Below are 18451 nucleotides of genomic sequence, written 5' to 3' on the forward strand. Positions count from 1 at the left end.
TATATATATATATATATATATATATATATATATATATATATATATATCCATCCATTATCTTTTACCCACTTCTTCATTTTGGGTCACGGGAGTCACCGGTGCCCATGTCCAGCAATCACTGTGTGAGGGGCGGGGTACGGTCTGGACAGGTCGCACGTCCATCACAGAGACACATAGAGACAAACAACCATTCACTCTCTCACTCACCTATGAACAATTTACAGTTACCAATCATCCTAACATGCATGTTTTTGGTCTGTGGGAGAAAACCCACGCGTGCACGGAGAGAACATGCAAACTCCACCCAGAAAGGCCCCTGGACCGGGATTTGAACCAAGGACCTGTTCGCTGAGAGGCAGCAGCTCTACCAGTTGTGCCACCGTGCTGCCCCACTGTTGAAGTCAAGAATGTAAAATTAAGATGCTGAGAATATGAATATCTGAGGATATGAGTTCAAGATGATGCTCAGCTACTACCCCATCCAGTTTGGCTCTATGCCAGTAAATTTGTCTGAGTTATAGCAATATCCATCCATCCATTATCTTTACCCGCTTCTTCCTTTTTGGGTCACAGTGGTCACTGGTGCCCATAATCTGCAGTCATGGTGCGAGAGGCGGGAGACACCCTGGACAGGTTGCATCATGTTGGATACTATCAGCTGTGATAGCCATTTTGAGTTGTGGTGACAAAAGATTACGCAGTTAACATAACCAATAAAACCTTTCTGAGAATTTATTTAAAATGTGTCTGTTGGTTCATGAGATGTTTTTCAAACAAACAAAGCTGATAGATGCTAGATGATATATGCTCAATAGAAGTAAAGTATTAAAAACAAATGCTGAGAGTATATTAAGGGTAAAACTCACCTACTCCAAATTTAAGCTCAATATCTGTTAAAATGACTGAGCTGTAGTCATTTTTGTTTGCTATGGTCTATTTGCACTGGATTGATGTTAATTAACTTTAAAGGTTAATCAGTAATAGATGCACAGTCTGTGGTTGTTTTCTAAGAGTTTCATTAAAATCCATACATTGATTTATCATAGCTTTTTCTTTCAGACAAAATAACACAGTCATAGGTAAAAACATTATTGCTCACCACCTTTTGGTAGCAAGCGATAATAAATGAGCTTGTGTTTACAGCAGAAAATAAAAATGGTGCACAAGACATGTACAAGAAAAAACAGCTTTCCTGCGAACACCAGGGTTTTCAGTACTCTTTGTCCTGAATCCAAGGTTTGACTGTGACTGTTTTCCTCTCCCCAGCACCCTGACGGAGTCTGTTCCACTTTAAACCCACATCTACAAAATATCTTACAAGTGTGTTCCAAAGTGTAGACTCATGCCACCCATCACACAATTACACAGACACACACACACACACACACAAACAATTAAAGTCATTTCTTTGCCATCCATGTTGCCAAACCCACATTGTCATTTAATCCTAATCTCTCCCCATCTCTCCAGTCCTGATTAGACATTTAGCTTTTCAGAGCAGCACTGGAGTGGACAAGATAAGATCTTTTAAGATGAAGCTCTCTTCTGGAGAGGATGGGGGCTCTGACTGTAAACCCTAACGTTGTGTATGAATGTCTGCGTGGGCTCACATTATAAATGAATGAGTGCATTTGTGGATTTTAGGACGTGCATTTGGATTTAAACACACAGACCAGTGTAAATCCAGTGTATAGAAACATCTGAGGCATATGGCAGACTGACCACCAATGAAGGGCTGTGACACACACATGCACATCTACACATAAGTGACATTGTTGGCCCTGCTAAGCACTGCAGTCAAAACTAGTATAGAAGAGAGCAAAGACATTCCTCACTCCTCAGAGTTGAGCTCTCTGCTCTCAAGCCAAATGATTAGAGCGCTTTAATCAGCCGAGGCTCTGAAAGGACAGTTATCTCCCAGCGCTTCATATCTCTCACTCTGCGTCTCTCATTGCAGCGCTCTCTTTTCCCTCAGCGACAACCTGTCCATGCGATAGGCATTTTCCTTCAGAAGACACGCAGAGATACAGACATTCAAAAGGACTGAGCATGAGACAGAGGAAGAGTGATGCATGATGGTATGTCCAGCATCTTTCAACAGAGAGAATCATTGTCCCGACAGAGCTGCAGAGTGACCCACAGGTGTGGCTTAACTTCGGCTGCATCACAGTTGGTCACTGTGTGCACACATCTGTATGCGTAAGTGAGCCAATGAGCACGAGGGTGAGTGAAAGAAGATGACAATTTGTGTCAGTGGGGATAAAAAGAAAGTAGGTGATTCCTGAGTGTTGATTCTCTTAATCCAAAACTTTTTCCTGTAGCTGGTGCTGCAGAATGCACCGTCAGTTAACACCGATATAATTCTAAATAAAAATAATTAACTCGCTCGGGTTTCTCTTTTTCACTTGTATTCAGCTAACACATCAGAAATAACAAGCATCCAAACAGAAAGAGATGGAAACACTCGTTTGGGCTCACATCTGCACAGATACATTGGAAAAGTTCTTGATTTTCAGTGTTATTCAAGATATTAACAAGTTCAGATGTATTTTAAACCATAGATTAATTCACATTATCTCATGTACAGTAATAAATATTTGTTATTGAAACCAGTTCAAAAGTCAATTCACGATCAAAACGTATTTAATGGGGCAAAGTTAGCAATATGAAAGGTAAGGAATCACCAACTGAAGCATCTCATATTCTTATTGTACTGCTAATTGTATGGATTTGGTGATGTGCAGCTTTATAAACATAAGCAATGCCATAAATTGTCCTTATATGAGGCTTTTTGTCCATTTCCCTTTAAAAAGTATCAGTTATCAGTTCAATTCAGTTTATTTATATAGCACCAACTAACAACAGAAGTCATCTCAGGACACGGCACAGAAACATTCACATACATTATAAAAGCCAATTAATAAAAGTTATCTATCTAAGGAAGCTTGTTGAGTCACTTTAATATTTATATTTTAAATTTACAATTGTTCAATTTTTTATTTTTCTTCTATGGCTGTTCCCTTCTTGAGGGGTTGCCACAGTGAACTAACTCGTATGAAGACAGCAATTTTTTTATTTTTTTATTTTTTTTACCACAGATGTACTTCCTGACACAACCACAGACCACCGAGTTACCACAGCCCTCTGTGTGGAGCAGAGAGCTGCCATCTAGGGCACCTGGGAGAGCAGACGGTGGGGATTAAGGGCCTTGCTCAAGGGCCCAGAGTGAGGTAAATGAGGGTGGAGGAAGTGAGTGCTTGTGCTTCACCTTTCCAACCCACATTTTGATGTTATCGGTACAGGTGAGTTGAACCGATGACCTTCCGATCACAGGCCCACCTTCTTTAACCTCTGCGCCACCACTCCTCCTCTAATGGTCAAGAAATAATGTTTGTATTTTAGGTTTATGGGGTTCTACTAACCCTAAATATCGAGGAAATTAAAAATACACACCTACCAACAGCTCAAGACTGGGGTAACACCCCCATGCCCCCCTCGTTTACTTAGCTTGGCCATTCGGATTCAAAGTCTTAAAATTGTAAACTGTCTTTTTGGAGGAATTTTAGTGCAAACGTTTTATTAAGCTTGAATCAATATCCTTATGAGACTGCTCACTACTTCCCCACTCTGTGGCACAAACGTTTGCTTGTTTTCCTCATCCATGGCCATTTTGAGTCAGCTATTTCGCAGGTTGCCTACCCTTGAGCAAGTTAAAGCAAAACGGCTCGTTGCAGAGAACCATCTGCCAGTCAGCATGGACCTCCAGAGCCTCTGTGTCACTACATCCCACATTGACCTTGACTGGGCTATGAATGAGCAGTGGGAGGATTCAACAGAACAGCACCACAAAGCTTCACTTTCAAACTCTGCAGAAGTGTGTTCATGTGCGATAGAGACACAAAGTCAGAAACATTTGATGTTTTCTGACACGCTGCTATGCAAAGCACAATAAAAGCAGAGCTCATGCAGACAGAGAGTGATGGAATAGAAAACATATCATCTGTCTGTCTGTCTGTCCGACTGTCGGCCACCTTGCAGAGCTGAAGCTTGCATGGATTGTTTTATGATGACATATCCACTGTGCCTAGAGGGCCACCTGACATTCCTCACTCTGAACCCCCTCCACACACACACACCATCAGCACTCCCTCCACCATTCTCCCTGTGTTATCACTCACGGCAGGCAACTTAAAGCACACACCTTTTCACCCTGCAGTTTTTCTTCATCTAAGTCCACTTTCATATTCTCTTATAACCTTAGTTATTAAAAACTATGCAACTTATATCAAGTTTTTGTCGTTTTTGAACTAAACTTGTGCACACATTTTTGCTTTCAGGTGTACATAAAGTTTAATATTTATCACTGTAAAAAAAATCACAAGACTAATAAATTTCATTTACAAAAAGATAGATATTTTAAAAGTTTAAAAGGCCTTTTTAAAATTCAAAATTCCATGCATTATGCCAAACTTTGATTGCAAAGGTTAAGCCTTCAGAGTTACAACAAGGACTTGGAATGACGCAAACAAAAAGCAGTGAAGTAATTTTGGAGAACATAATATATTGAGTTATCAAAAAACAACAACATGCAGACCCGTGTCTGACACGGGAAGCAGAAGCCCCAAAACACCTGGTACCTACCACCAGAGTCCGATGATGTTGACTGGACAGAGCAGGATGAAGAAGATGGCCAGTTGGATCCGTGAGAGACGAACCGTCATGTTGATAATCCCCAAGATTCCCCAGCAGAGTTTAATGTGACGAGTTCAGCCAACACCAGCAGCCACCTTTCCTTAAATACATAAGAGGTTCTTGTTTTGTTTTTTTTTTTCAGTCAAAGTGTCTGTCAACCAGCGCGCAAAAGTCCAGCTCTTCTCCTCTCGGGCGCATCTTAACGCGCAGCGAAGTTGGTCAAGTGGCTCGTGAAGAGATGTCCGCTTTCAAAGGTGTGGTAAGCCTCTTCATTATTCTTATTCTCTGTCTGTCTCAGCGCGACTACAAGCTTTGGAAACGGGACCGAGGAGGAGAACCGTCCAGGCGGCGGCAGAGGCTGCGCGCAAAACAAGCGGCGGAGTGGGAGAAGCGCGCAGGACGTCTCCGCTCTTTGGAGGAGTTCTCACACGATCACGTTGTGTGTTAGTGACAGCAAACTGGAGAAAAGCTGCTGCGGTTTAAGAAGGTCGAAGAGGTGTTGGAGTTGGGGAGATGAGTCGCGGTGCCCACCGGCTGCAGGTAGAGGCGTCTCTGACAGCATGGTTTCCTTGGATGCGTTTTCTCCCACCTTGGCGCGTGACGTCGCTCCGGGCGAGGTGAAATCTTCACTGTCAATCATGGAAGGAGGGAGAGAAAGAAACGGCAATTAGTTTTTAGGAGAGGCGGGCTGGGAACAGGGACGGGGTGTAAACACAGTAACCGAGCAGGCGCACACGCACTGAGGGAAGACAAAAGATGGTTTTACCATCTCTGAAGGAGTTCCAACATACCGGGAGGTTTGGGGTTCCATGTTTTGTCTGTTATAGGTTTACAATGTGTTATTATGAAGATACATTTGTTCAAATCAGTCTCTTTTTTTCTGAACCACAGAAGCAGGGGCACCACTAAGGGAAAGCAGGGAGGGGGCAATGACCACCCCAACAATTGTTTCCTGTCCCCTCTTTGTTTAGACATTTGGTAGTTTTTCACTTCTGGGAGACGATTTGTCAACTAAAAAATGCAAGAAAATGTGTAAATTTCCCACAGATGTGTCCCTGTTTTGGCTGCTGTGGTGCAGTGGTAGGGCAGCTGCTTGAGACCAGAAAGTCACTAGTTAAACTCCCCACCATGTCGTGGCATCCTCCCTAACTACTTTGCTGCCTGCTGCTTCACTTGAGTGTATTTCACGTGTAATGGGTTAAATGTAGAGCACGAATTCCATTAGAAACATACAATGATGATGATACAAAGCACTTAACAGCAGTTTTTGCAAACAGTCCTGTGGCCACGTTTTGGAAAATCATGGCCCATTTTTGAGTGCATGGCTTGAAAAACTATATTCTTAGCTGTGCACATTATTTTATTGTCCACCTGCAAACACGTCACCAACACAGCCAGCTTTGTACCCACCTTTTTTTTTCATTCAACCTTTATTTATAGACTAGTCTCATTGAGCCACGAGGACTCATTTACAAGAGGGACCTGTTCCAGACCGAGCATATAAAGTACAGACAACAATAACAATAAACAATAATAACTATAAACTACAGTTAAAATGCAGTTAAAATAAGAGTAGTGTATAAATTAGGGTGAAATACTAAAATCTGGAACATATCTGCATTACTTTTTCCATTGACATTATCAAATGTTTGAAAATCCATAAATAAATAAATATATATATATATATATATATATATATATATATATATATATAAACAGTTAGTAGTACGAATAATAAATTATACATTGGTTTTTTATTTAGTTTCAACTAAAACACAAAGTTAGTCTTTCTGAATAAGAACAGAAGGTCTAACATTATTGGATTAAATATTTTGGTGTAGAAGAAGATTTTCCTTATGTAACAATGTGTTTAAATGTCTTTAGGTCTTGAGAAGTTATATGCATGTTTTTAATAAATATAGTCAAATAGTAGTTTTAACCATATAAAAATAACAAGTGTATCAGAAGATATTTAGTCTCACATTGCTGTGTTTTTATATAGCCTTACATAACCGCAGGAAAAAATAAATCATGTTCTACTTTTGTTTGCCCCCCACAAAATCTTGATTTTTCTTCATTCATATGTAAATGTGTATGTGTGAGCTTGAGTGTGTGCTGCATGGATTGGTTGGTGGTGTGTGTGTGTGGTGGGGGTGTTATCACCTCTCTGGCCAAGGGCAAAGCCACTGAAACTCAATATTGCTGTAGTGCTGTCGCTCATAAAAGCCCCGTCACCCGACATCGTTCCACAGCAGTGACACAATTATTCACAACGCTGCCAAATTCACTCCGAAAAACCTTACTGTCCTCCACAAAAAGTTTTATTTCTATTTACCAAAAGACACAAATTAATGACATTTTCTGACTTTATTCTGGGGATGTAGAAGCAGGCAATGCTTTGGCATAAAATAATCTAATTTATTTTTCATATACTGCCTATTAATGGATTACCACTTCGCATCACTGTAATAAAAAAGGTTTGTTTTAGCTCTTGATTTTTTAAGACTTACCCCCTCAGTTCTGAGTTGTTTTATTTGATTGAATAAAGTTGGTGGAGGGCACACAGCTTTGTTTGGGACTCCAAAAATATAACTGGACTGACATTTTGCAGATATGTTACACTGCGTGCACGTGATACTTGCATGCACCTTGAGTAATTTGACAGATCACTGTGGACAGATCAGACTTTATAAATGGCTGTAAATGAATGTCATGTATCTTGAGTGACCAATTGTGGATAAGTGCTTTGGAGTAAACACATGGCTGCACTACCCTTACATTATGTTCTGAGGGGGTGGGGGGGTGGTAGCATTTAAATCTAATTTAATGCATCTAATGCTTTTGTGAAATGTAAAATTAATACATTAGGTGGTCTGAACTAATCAATTAGTGATTCATGCATTACCATGTTGTTAATTCTTATAAGTTAAAGGATGTATAAGGGTTTTTTAAATGAAGGATGAAAAAACAAAAATAAAATGAGAATTAGTGGCACTCATTTTTAGGAGGTATGTCAGATTCAGCTACATGCTAGTGATGGGAAGCAAAAAATTGAGCTTCAAACATTTGTAATGAACAGTAAAATTGACTCTTTCAGCCTGGATCCAAAACTTTGACTCTGCTCTCTTTTCACCTTTCACATTTTGACATGAAGTCTTGACTTGGATTATTGTGGATGTGTAATATAAAAGGTTTGAACATAGATATTTTTGCCCCTAGTCTATAAGTATGTTTTCATGACAGTTTTGGCATCAGGGTGAAAATTAATAATTAATAAATTATTTGTTTCATTATCAGTAACAGTAATTTTTAAATATCTTGTTTCCTGTTTAGCTCTTTATAATTTACTGTTATTTACAGCTAAATAAAATCATATAGATTATTTTATTTAATCTAACATGCCTATGACTTGTCAGATGTAGGTGTGTCTCATATATATGTATATACTTAAATGAGGTCTGCGGTAGCTTGGTGGTCTGTGCCGCGGTCTTGTAATCCTGTGGTGAGCCAAGGTTGCGTCAGGAAGGGCATCTGGTGTAAAACAATTGCCAAATCTTTCATGCAAATTTACTGTGGCAACCCCTGAAGAATGGAGCAGAAAAAAAGCACTTAACAAACAAAAACATCCTGGAGTTTATCATGACAAAAGCCTATAATTAAGAACTGATAGGCGAGTTTCTCAGGCAGCAAAAACCCAGTTTGAAAAAGGAACGAGAGGAGCCAGGATGGAAATATAAGCATGGCATGTACCACCAGCAGATTGAGGAAGTGGCTGATATCAACAAATCCTACCAGTGGTTAGAGAGAGCTTGACTGAAAGACAGCACAGAGGAACTAATCATGGCAGCACAAGAACAGGCCCTCAGCACATGAGCAATAGAGGCCGGGTCAACTATGCCAGACAAGACCTGAAATGCAGGCTGTGATATTATGTTTTTACATTTTAAGACAGTCCAAGAAATAATAGCAGGGTGTAAGATCTGTACAGGCAAAGCTTACTTAGAACATCATAACCAAGTGGCTGGAGTAATGTACAGGAACATTTATGCTGAATATCCACCGGAGGTTTAACAGTGAACGTGGGAGATGCCACCAAGAGGGATGGAGAACAGCAGGGATAAGATAATGTGGGATTTCCAGATCCAGATGTGGGATTCCAGTGTTTTTGTCATCTGCAGTTCTCCTGGTGACAGGCAGGCGCCTATGAGCAGCAGCTGGAGTCAGTTTGGTAGATGAGCTCCAGGACTACTTGAGAGTGCTGCAGTGTTTTTTGGGCTGTGGAACATAACATACCAGCTGGTATGATATCAGCCCTCCTGTGTTTTTGTGAATTACTAGAGTCAAACTTAACAGTTTGTCCTTAGTGTTTATCTAGCACCTGTTTTCTCTGTGGAACAAGCCCTGGACCTACCTGAGTACCTCTTGAGTCTCCAAATCAGACTGTACATTAAGGAACCTGTTGCCACCTGCCTGCCTTCATTCACCAAACTACTGCAACAGACTAACTTACCTGGAATCCTCAACCCTCCTCTCTGTATTGACCAATCCTAGGGACAATGTAAGTAAGAGTAATCATTCAGAGCCATTTTGGACCCATATTACCTTGGAACCTACTTACCCATGACTCTCCTTTTCAGATCCTTCCCTGATTCACCTGTACATAGTCCTCTTATATCACTTGTACATAAACTGCAATTATCTTGCCAAGTCTGTTATTCTGAGTTCCTCTGCTCTGGTGTAAATAACTCTGCAATTATGATACCAGACTGACAAACAGGTGATGGCCAACCAACCAGACGTGGTGGTCGACAAGCTACAGAAGAAAGCAGTGGTGATAGATTTAACAATCTCAGGTGACTGTTGCATCAGGAAGAAGGAGCACGAGAAGCTCAAGAAATACCAAGGGATGAAAGAGAAAGCACAGAAGTCGTGGAGAGTCAGTCAGTAGTCCCAGTGATCAATGGAGCACACCTGGTGTTGTGACCCCCAAACTGGAAGAGTGGCTCCAACAGCTTCCAGAAACAAACTCAGAGATCTTTGTCCAAGAGCACAGACCTAGGAAAAGCTAAAATACTGAACGGAACCCTTAAGCTCCCAGGAGGACCTGAGTTTAAAAATGAAGTCCTTCCCTCCATTAACTATGGTGACATTGTTTACATGAATGCTCCTGCAAGCACCTTGCAGATGTTGGACGCTGTCTAGCTTGGTGCGCTAAGATTCATAACTGGCTGTAACTACCGTACCCATCATTGCACCCTGTATTCACTGGTTAACTGGTCATTATTAACTTCATGCAAATTCTCATACTGGTATATTTTCATCTTTAAATAACTTCTTGGTCTGTTGCCTTCATACATCTCCTCCTGCATGTCACTGCATCAGTGCAGCTACAGCGTGCACTCTCAAGACATAATTGCATGCAGTGTCCCCTCAGTGCGGATCAAACTTGGCAATAGGGCCTTCTATTTCTTCACTCCTGTAACCTGGAACACCTTGCAAAAGATCTGAAGTTGTTGAATTTGACCTCTCTAAGGAATTTTAAACAACTGTTAAGCTCACTGCAAAAAGCAATGCAGACATCCAACAATTTTCAGTCAGGTCATCTGGACAGTTTCTTTTTTTTTTTGTGCTGAAACGTTTCACTTTCCATCCAGAAGGCTTCATCAGTCAAGGAAACACACAACACAAAACTGATTCTTCCCCCAACAGCTTACTCCAAAGTGGAACAAACCAGTTATGTTGGTGCTAAGATGGTCTCTTTGGCACGCCCTCTCCTCCGGTGCCGGCTCTCTTCCTCATCGACAGTCATGTCAAACTGGTTCAAAACTAACCAAGTCCATGCTCAATAATCCAGGTATACAATCCAACAATTTTCGGTCAGGTCATCTGGAAGGTGAAACGTTTCAGCACAAAAAAAAACAAAAAAAAAAACAAAACTGTTCAGATGACCTGAATTGTTGGATTGTGTACCTGGATTATTGAGCATTATGGACTTTGTTGGTTTTGAATCAATGCAGACATGTTCATGTTTTTAGTATTTTACATCGCTTCATAATGTGCCTTGTTTTTTATTGGTTTTATATCACTTATTTTATTTACTTTTCATTTTTATATATATTTTTTATGATTATCTACTGTTATCATCTGTGTTTTTTTGTTTAAAACAGGTCTCGCTTGTGAATGAGTCCCCAAGGCTCAATGAGACTAATTCTGGATTCTGCAGGAAAACGTGTATCAATATTTGAACTTGAACTAAATGCAACTAAAACAGAACATTAAGAATTATTTCATCTCTTAATGTTCCATGTATTTGTGCAGCAAAGATGTGAATAGAACTTGTTCCCTTTACTGACAGTTCTCTCTCAGCCACCTTGCCTTCCCTTCCTTCCGTAGTTTCGCTCTCATCTTGTCCCCTCCTCCACATCCCTGCTCTATGAGTGTGTTTTGTTAGGGAGGGTTGATTCTTCATACTTGGCTGAGGCTTTATGGACAGTAAAGATCTGATTTCAAAGTCCGGCGGGGTGTTAGGCCTGGGGTCTTGGCTCAGCTTTAGCTGCCTGCTGGGTGGAGACACTGTGCAGCCCCTGACCAGATGGCCATCAGCCTACATACAGTAGATTCATATCGTGGGTGATGTGAACTGCAGAAATTCCCGTCTGTGAGCTGCTCCATTCTTCAGCGTCATGGTCATCGAGTTGCACCGATCTCCTGAGAATGACTCAGCATCAGTGTTTGAATGCTGTGAAACAGTGTGCGCACTGTGCAAAGCAGTTTAGTAAATTAGACAATGCATGTAAATATCACTGGTACCTGTTCTCATTAGCTCCATAAGTTTTGGCTCTCCAGCAACATTTGGAAATTAAAGGCCTTACATTTCTTAAAGATATGCTATGTTTCATGTCAGAGCATTAAAGTTGGATTTTTTTGTTTCATCTGTTCCCTTCTTAACGAGTCACCACAGGAAGCAAACTCACAGGAAGGTTTGACAGTTGTTTTTATGCTGGATGCCCTTCCTGAAACAACAACCCACATGTGTGAAGCAGGGGGCTGCCATCAGAGCAGAAGGTCTCCAAACCTTGTCCTTGTGACTCCTTGTCCTGCGTATATTTTAGCTGTTTCGTTGCTTCAACACACCTGATCGAAATAATTCAATCAGCTACTCAGAATGTCATCAAGTTTAGCAGAAGCCTGCAACTGACTCATTTATTTCAGTCAGGTGTGCTGAAGATGGCAAATATCAAAGCAATGCGAGACAGGGATATATATATATACATATATATATATATATATATATATATATATATAATTTTTTTTATTAGGGATGCACGATATTGGATTTTTGGCCGATATTCAATATGCCGGTATGTTAAAACTTAATTGGCCAATAGTGATACCAATATTTTATATACTTTCCTTTGTCAGAACATAGCTCTCATATTTAGGCTTATTTGCTACAAAAATTGTGTAACAGCTGTAAGAGCTGGTGGCATATATTCAGTTACAGCCATGTGATATGCATAGCACTTTTACTCATATTAAATTAAAAGTGTTAAATGTTATTTATTGGCATAGTCACCTGCAATGCTGTCTCATTAAGTTGTGGAGGCTTGTTTCAGGTTCCTAGCTGCAATGTAGGATCCTCTGCACTCTTGAGCATGAAGGACAGCCTTTTTAAGTTCAAAGTTTTTGTCTATCCATTGTGCCGTAAGACTAATCATGCTAACGGGGCTAACACGTCGTTCAAATGTCTGTGACAAAACTCACCCAAGTCATGCTATCAGCTATTAGCTTCTCAATGACATAGAACATGACGGCTTGTAACTCGAGTACGGTTACTTTGGAAAAATAATAATAATTATGGCTAAAAGAACATTAGTGCACCAACACTGTTTCATGTCTAAAACACACAGACTCAGCAACATGGTACAAGTGACAAGAGTCTTCAAACCTAAAATTCTGAGTACTTTTTGGGCCTTTCTTTTTGTTCTAGCCTGGAGTTCCCTTACTTGTTTACTCCCTCCTTGTTTCATCCTAATCACATAGCTCACACTGGAGATATGCGACATGTTCCTCAAGCGTGGATAATACATCTGTGGAGACTTAGGTCAGCGCAGCGTAGGAAACCGCCCTGATGGATATGGAGCTTTACTAAGATCTGCCAACAGCACATTTTTTAGTCATTACATTAAACTTATAACGTGAGTTTTGTTCTGCAAAATATTGTGTTGTTGCAGAAGAAAAGAACCGGGGGAGAGAAACAAGGGTTTACCAGTGGCACGAAAGACAGACAAAGGCCCTGCACAGATTTCTTTTCAAGTGTGGATAGTCGTGACGTATTGTAGCTATCATTTTTCATGCAGCTTGTATTGCTTCAGGCATCTCATGCGTTTGCTGTCAGAGCACCACTTTTGTCAAAGCGTAAAAATGTCAGCTATTTTGAGAATTTTGAATATTTGACATCAATATGTCCATATAGTGATAGTTCAATTTTTTTAACTGGGTTTTCTTAAATAGTTGTGAACATTTATCTTATTTGTTTTATATGGCACTTTGAATGGCCTCAGTTTGAAAGATAAAAGTTATTTGTGAACAAACTGACCTGTCTAAGTGGGGTCAAGATCAGAGAAGATGGTTGCTATCTTAAAACATCTCAAATATTATGGGGTTTTTTTATACACCAATTCATATAAATCTTGCTTCTATATCTTTTCATTATCCTCAATCAAAGGCCGCACCAGAAATACTGAAGCTAGCTGCTGCTGCCATTATTTGCTCTTGTAAATAACCATACATGTCATTGTAATGTAACATTAGAAACCACAGGGGTGACACAGTGTTGCAGTGGTTAGATATGTTGCCTCACAGTGAGAAGGTTGCTGTAACAACGTGGAGTGGTAGCAGAATAGATCCAAGATGCAGGCAAGAAGTGGAGCTCAAAAAGAATGTAACTTTATTTATAAAACTAATAAATCTGACCGAGTAGCAAACTACATAAGAGTTAAGACAAAGAGACTCACCGGATCACAAAACACCAACTGAGATGACTGACAAAATAAGTAAACAAAAGAAAATGAATGACAGACTGACTAGGAGAGGGAACAGAGATAAACCTGAGCTAAATCCAAAAGAAGGTTAAAGTCTTTAAGATTTTTTTTGATTCATCATGTCCTGGATGACTGAGAATCTTCACCATAAACCTGAGCTAATGAACAAGATAGAAACACCAGAGCTGCTCACGCAAACAAATGCAGGTGAAAGATGACATGGCAAGACTGAGAAACAAGATTTATGCAGAAGGAGAACTGATCACATAAAACTCAGTGACAGATCAGATAAATAACAGAGCTAACCTCCAGGATCTCAACACACAGAAAGCAAAACATAATGACCAGAAAGGAACTAAAACTTTATATTATTTTTGTGCTTGCGTGGGTTTTTCTCTGGATACTCCTCCCAAAACAATCAAAAACATGCACATCAGATAAAGTGGTAACTTAAATTATCACTGGGTGTGGGTGAGAGTGTGAATGCTGTGGCACTGTGTTGTACTGGTGACCTGTCCAGGATGTACCCCGCCTCTTGCACAATGACCAATAAACCTACTCGCTGTGATAGTGCATGGAAAAGCGATAAAAATATGGATGGATGAGAAACAGAACTCAAGAACATCCAATGAACTTATTTTCCCATGTTGACGGTATTACTGTATTGCTTTATGGAAAATGTCACGGCACACTTAAACACTACATACGCATTTTAAAACCGTCACAAGTGCAGAACAACACAGGAGGTTTACTTGTGCATCAGAACAAAACAAATCATTGTAAGAAATGTCCTCGTAGGTCTGTCATTGAAGTTGGGAGCACTGGTCTAAATTACGAAGCTCCCTCCCTCCTCCACCTAAAGCTAACAGTCCTAACCCTGTTCTGCCACACCTCTCATTTTAACGCTGCACACACATTCCCCCTCTGACACTGGTTTCATCTGGGCGTGAAACAGATTCCTACTGTCTGCCAGAATGCACCACCTATCTCTCAATGTGATTCTCTTTCACCCTCATTTTCCTTTTTTTTTATTTAAAAAAAACAACATTTTATCTTTTTCTGTGCCACATATGTGCCCCTTTTGTTTCCACACAAAGTGCCCTGCCCTGACTGCAGTTCCACAAAACACATTCCCGGGTGATTACGATCAGAAATGATTGGAAATCCCATTGGGGCTAATATTTTATTTGACAGCTTGAATTAGATCTAAATAAGAAACATATGATGGCCCTAACCTTTTTAAAATAAACCACAGTCATCCCTGGAATCCCCAGGAGAAAGGCATGTTCATGAAATTCTTTCATAACTGGCACACACACACACACGCACATACAGAAAGTGTGAGAGGCTGTTGTATAAATTATTAATACCTCCCGCTGCCACATGATTTTACTTGTCGAGAAGCACAGTCTTTTCAGATAGAGGAACAAACTGAAGCTAGGCTAAATTATGGTCTTGTTAAAGCAATGAAAGCAAACCCTGACTGCCATTTTTCAGCAAAAGTTCCACAATTTGGTTTCATATTTATTAGTCCTGGTCCGTCTCTCTTGTAATTATTGCACGGTGACCTCGTCAGTGGTGCCCATACATTATGAGGATAATTTGCAGATGTAACGAGGCTGACAACCTGCTGTGTAAGAAACCAATCAGTCTTCTCCAATCTTCTGTTGCTGCAGCCCGTTTTATCGTTCACTCTCCACAGCCGAACAATAAACAGGGTGGAGAATCAGCCCCATGACTAACTAAACTCAGCATAACATGTATTTTCTTTCATCTAGTTCAATGCCATCAACACAATATTTAAGTAATGAATGTCTTGTTTAGTTTGATCACTGCAAATCAGAACAGGTTGAATGTCTGATTCTGTCAATGTCAGAAAGTTCAACCAAAATGATCAACTCTGCATTTCCCCCCTTAAATTTACCATACGACGTCTTGAAAGAGAATTCATGCTCCTTGAACTTTACATTTTATCCCGTTACAACGTCAAAGTATTGTACTGAGACCAACACAGAAAAGTGCACAACTGTGAAGTGAGTGGAAAATGATTTGTTCAGCCCATCATCTGAAAATGAAAGAACAATGGCACAACTGCAGAACTACCAAGACATGATTGTCCACCTAAACTGACAGGCTGTCAAGGAGAGCATTCATCAAGAAACAGGTGAGAATGGTTAACTCAGAGGAGCTGCAGACATCCACAGCTCAGGTGAGAGAATCTGTCATGAGGAAAACCACTTGTTCACTTCCCAAATGTGACCTTTGTGTAAGAGTGGCAAGAGGGAAGCCTTTGTTGAATAAAAGCCATATAAAGTCCCGTTTGATATTCACAAGCCATCTATGGGTCTAAGAGGTACAAATACACTGCCTGACCAAAAAAAAAAAGAAAAGTCACCACCCAAAAAAAAGGTCACCCACTAATATTTCGTTGGACCGCCTTTAGCTTTGTTCACGTCATGCATTCACTGTGGCATTGTTTCGATAAACTTCTGCAATGTCTCAAGATCTATTTCCATCCGGTGTTGCGTTAATTTTTCACCAAGATCTTGCATTGATGACTAGGCACTAGGAATGATGGGTGCATCACTTCACTTGCCTCTCTTCTTACCCTGATACGCCCATCACTCTGGAACAGGGTCAATCTGGACTCAGACCACATGACCTTCTTTCATTGCTCCAGAGTCCAATCTTTATGCTCCCTAGCAAATTCAAGCCTTTTTTTCCTGTTAGCTTCACTTATTAGTGGTTTTCTTAAGGGTACACAGTTCAGTCCCAGTCTCTTGAGTTCCCTTCACATTGTGCGTGTGGAAATGCTCTTACTTTCACTATTAAACATAGCCCTGAGTGCTACTGTTGTTTTTCTTTGATTTGATTTCACCAAATGTTTAAGTGATCCCCGATCACGACCATTCAGGATTTTTCCGGCCACATTTCTTCCTCAAAGACGATGGGTCCCCACTATCCTTCCAGTTTTTAATAATGCGTTGTACAGTTCTTAGCCCAATTTTAGTAGTTTCTGTAATCTCAGATGTTTTCTCTGCTTGATGCCAATGATTTGACTCTTCTCAAACAGACTGACATCTTTTCCACGACTACGCGATGTGTCTTTCCACATGGTTGTTTAAGAAATGAGAAGCAACTCATTGCATCAGTTGGGGTTAAATAACTTGTTGCCAGCTGAAAGATAATTGCCCATGCAGTAATTATCCAATAGGAGGCTCGTACTTATTTGCTTAGTTAAATCCAGGTGGTGACTTTTTGTTTGTGGCCAGGCATACTTTTCAAGGCATTTTATATTGTCTTATGTTTGAGTCCTAAGTTTTTCATTGGCTTCTTGTAAAAAAAAATGTTTTGTTTAAATAAGACAAAAATTCTCGATTGCACTTGAGCCGACTAAATCTCTGGCTTATCCTCCACGTACACCAGTACCTTTAGTAAATAAGTTTTAAATGTCAGTGATTGTTGTACAGATCCTGTTATTTCACAGATTTCTAACTAGTGCACAACATGTGTAGGAGTCGTGTCTATCCTTTAATTATCATGAGCAGACAAACAAGTCGGCTCTGTGGCATGTATTATTTGGTAACTTCAGAGGTTACAACATCAGCCCGTCAGCAGCCCGTAAGCCTTCGGGTCGTTGAGAACAATCCTGACTATTGTGCACTACATGAAACCTAATCACACATTTAACCACACAGTTGATCTTTTTCAAGTTTAAATCTTACATCTTTGCTATATGAGTCAATAATAAAAAAAATAAAAAAAAGACAGTTGATCTTTTCTCAAAATATGCCTAATCACTTTGTAACATTGTGTAGGTGTGTTTGTGTGTGTGTGTGTGTGGGGGGGGGGGGGGGGGGGGGGAGTGTTCCTCATTGAAAAAGTGCAGAGCTGTTAGAGCGGCATATGTTGCCCTAAGACATCTTTTCCACTCAGACTTGTGCATTTTTTTGACTTAAGTCACATTTTTCACAAAAAACAAAGGTAAAGCAGGAAGAAGAGAGTGATGCAATGGACTTGACTGAGATCCTGACCTGTCCTCACTAAAACATAATAGTTTTGAAGCAAAAGCATGCAGGTGAGTCCTCACAGTTGCACCTGAAGATGAGATTGCAGTAAGAAGTTGAGGAGCAACACTTAAAACTTTTCGTTGCTTACATCCTCCATGCTGGAATGTCCAAAGGGCTAAATAAAAAGGACTGGCAACTTTAGAAAATTGTAAAAAAAAATGTGATTGCCTCAAACTTTTTGTGCCGTTTCACAAACTTGAAATGCAGGAATGAAATGAAAGTTGGAAAATAAAACATAAATGATGTTCATCGACACGCAAATAATATATTTATCTCCATTCTGATGTAGAAACTGTAAATAAATAGTGAATGTTTCATGAAGCTTTTCAGAAAAGAAGGGGGGAAACCTGGACAAACTGGGAGAATCATGAAGGCTTCCAGTTTGCTCAGAGGAACACAGTGTGACAGTGTGATTCATCAGCATTACTGGCAGGGCAGAAACTTTATTATAACAGATCTTATCTTGTCTCCTCTCTCCCCCGTTTGAAAACTTTGGGTCGTTTCGCTCTTTCTTCTTCGTCCAACTTGCATCCAGAGGGCTTTTGGGGTTAGTGCTTGTTTGCAAAAAGATAGAGCGAACCAGCCAGATGGGTAACAGACATACACACACAAACACACCAGCACACACACACTCATGCAGATTGT

At 40.2% G+C, this 18451-nt stretch overlaps 1 protein-coding gene across 1 annotated transcript in view; it reads right to left on the reverse strand.

Annotated features, from left to right (window-relative positions):
- The window catches only part of wnt6b (wingless-type MMTV integration site family, member 6b), a 30845-nt gene extending 26124 nt beyond the window's left edge, over positions 1-4721 (reverse strand). Inside the window, exon 1 of the mRNA XM_037686339.1 lies at positions 4642-4721. Within this exon, the coding sequence (XP_037542267.1) occupies positions 4642-4721 (80 nt within the window). The remainder of the gene's footprint in view (positions 1-4641) is intronic.
- Positions 4722-18451: the final 13730 nt, after the last annotated feature.

The sequence above is a fragment of the Nematolebias whitei genome, chromosome 13 (genome assembly GCF_014905685.2).
Source record: "Nematolebias whitei isolate Nwh7 chromosome 13, NemWhi1, whole genome shotgun sequence".
Taxonomy (NCBI): Eukaryota; Metazoa; Chordata; class Actinopteri; order Cyprinodontiformes; family Rivulidae; genus Nematolebias; species Nematolebias whitei.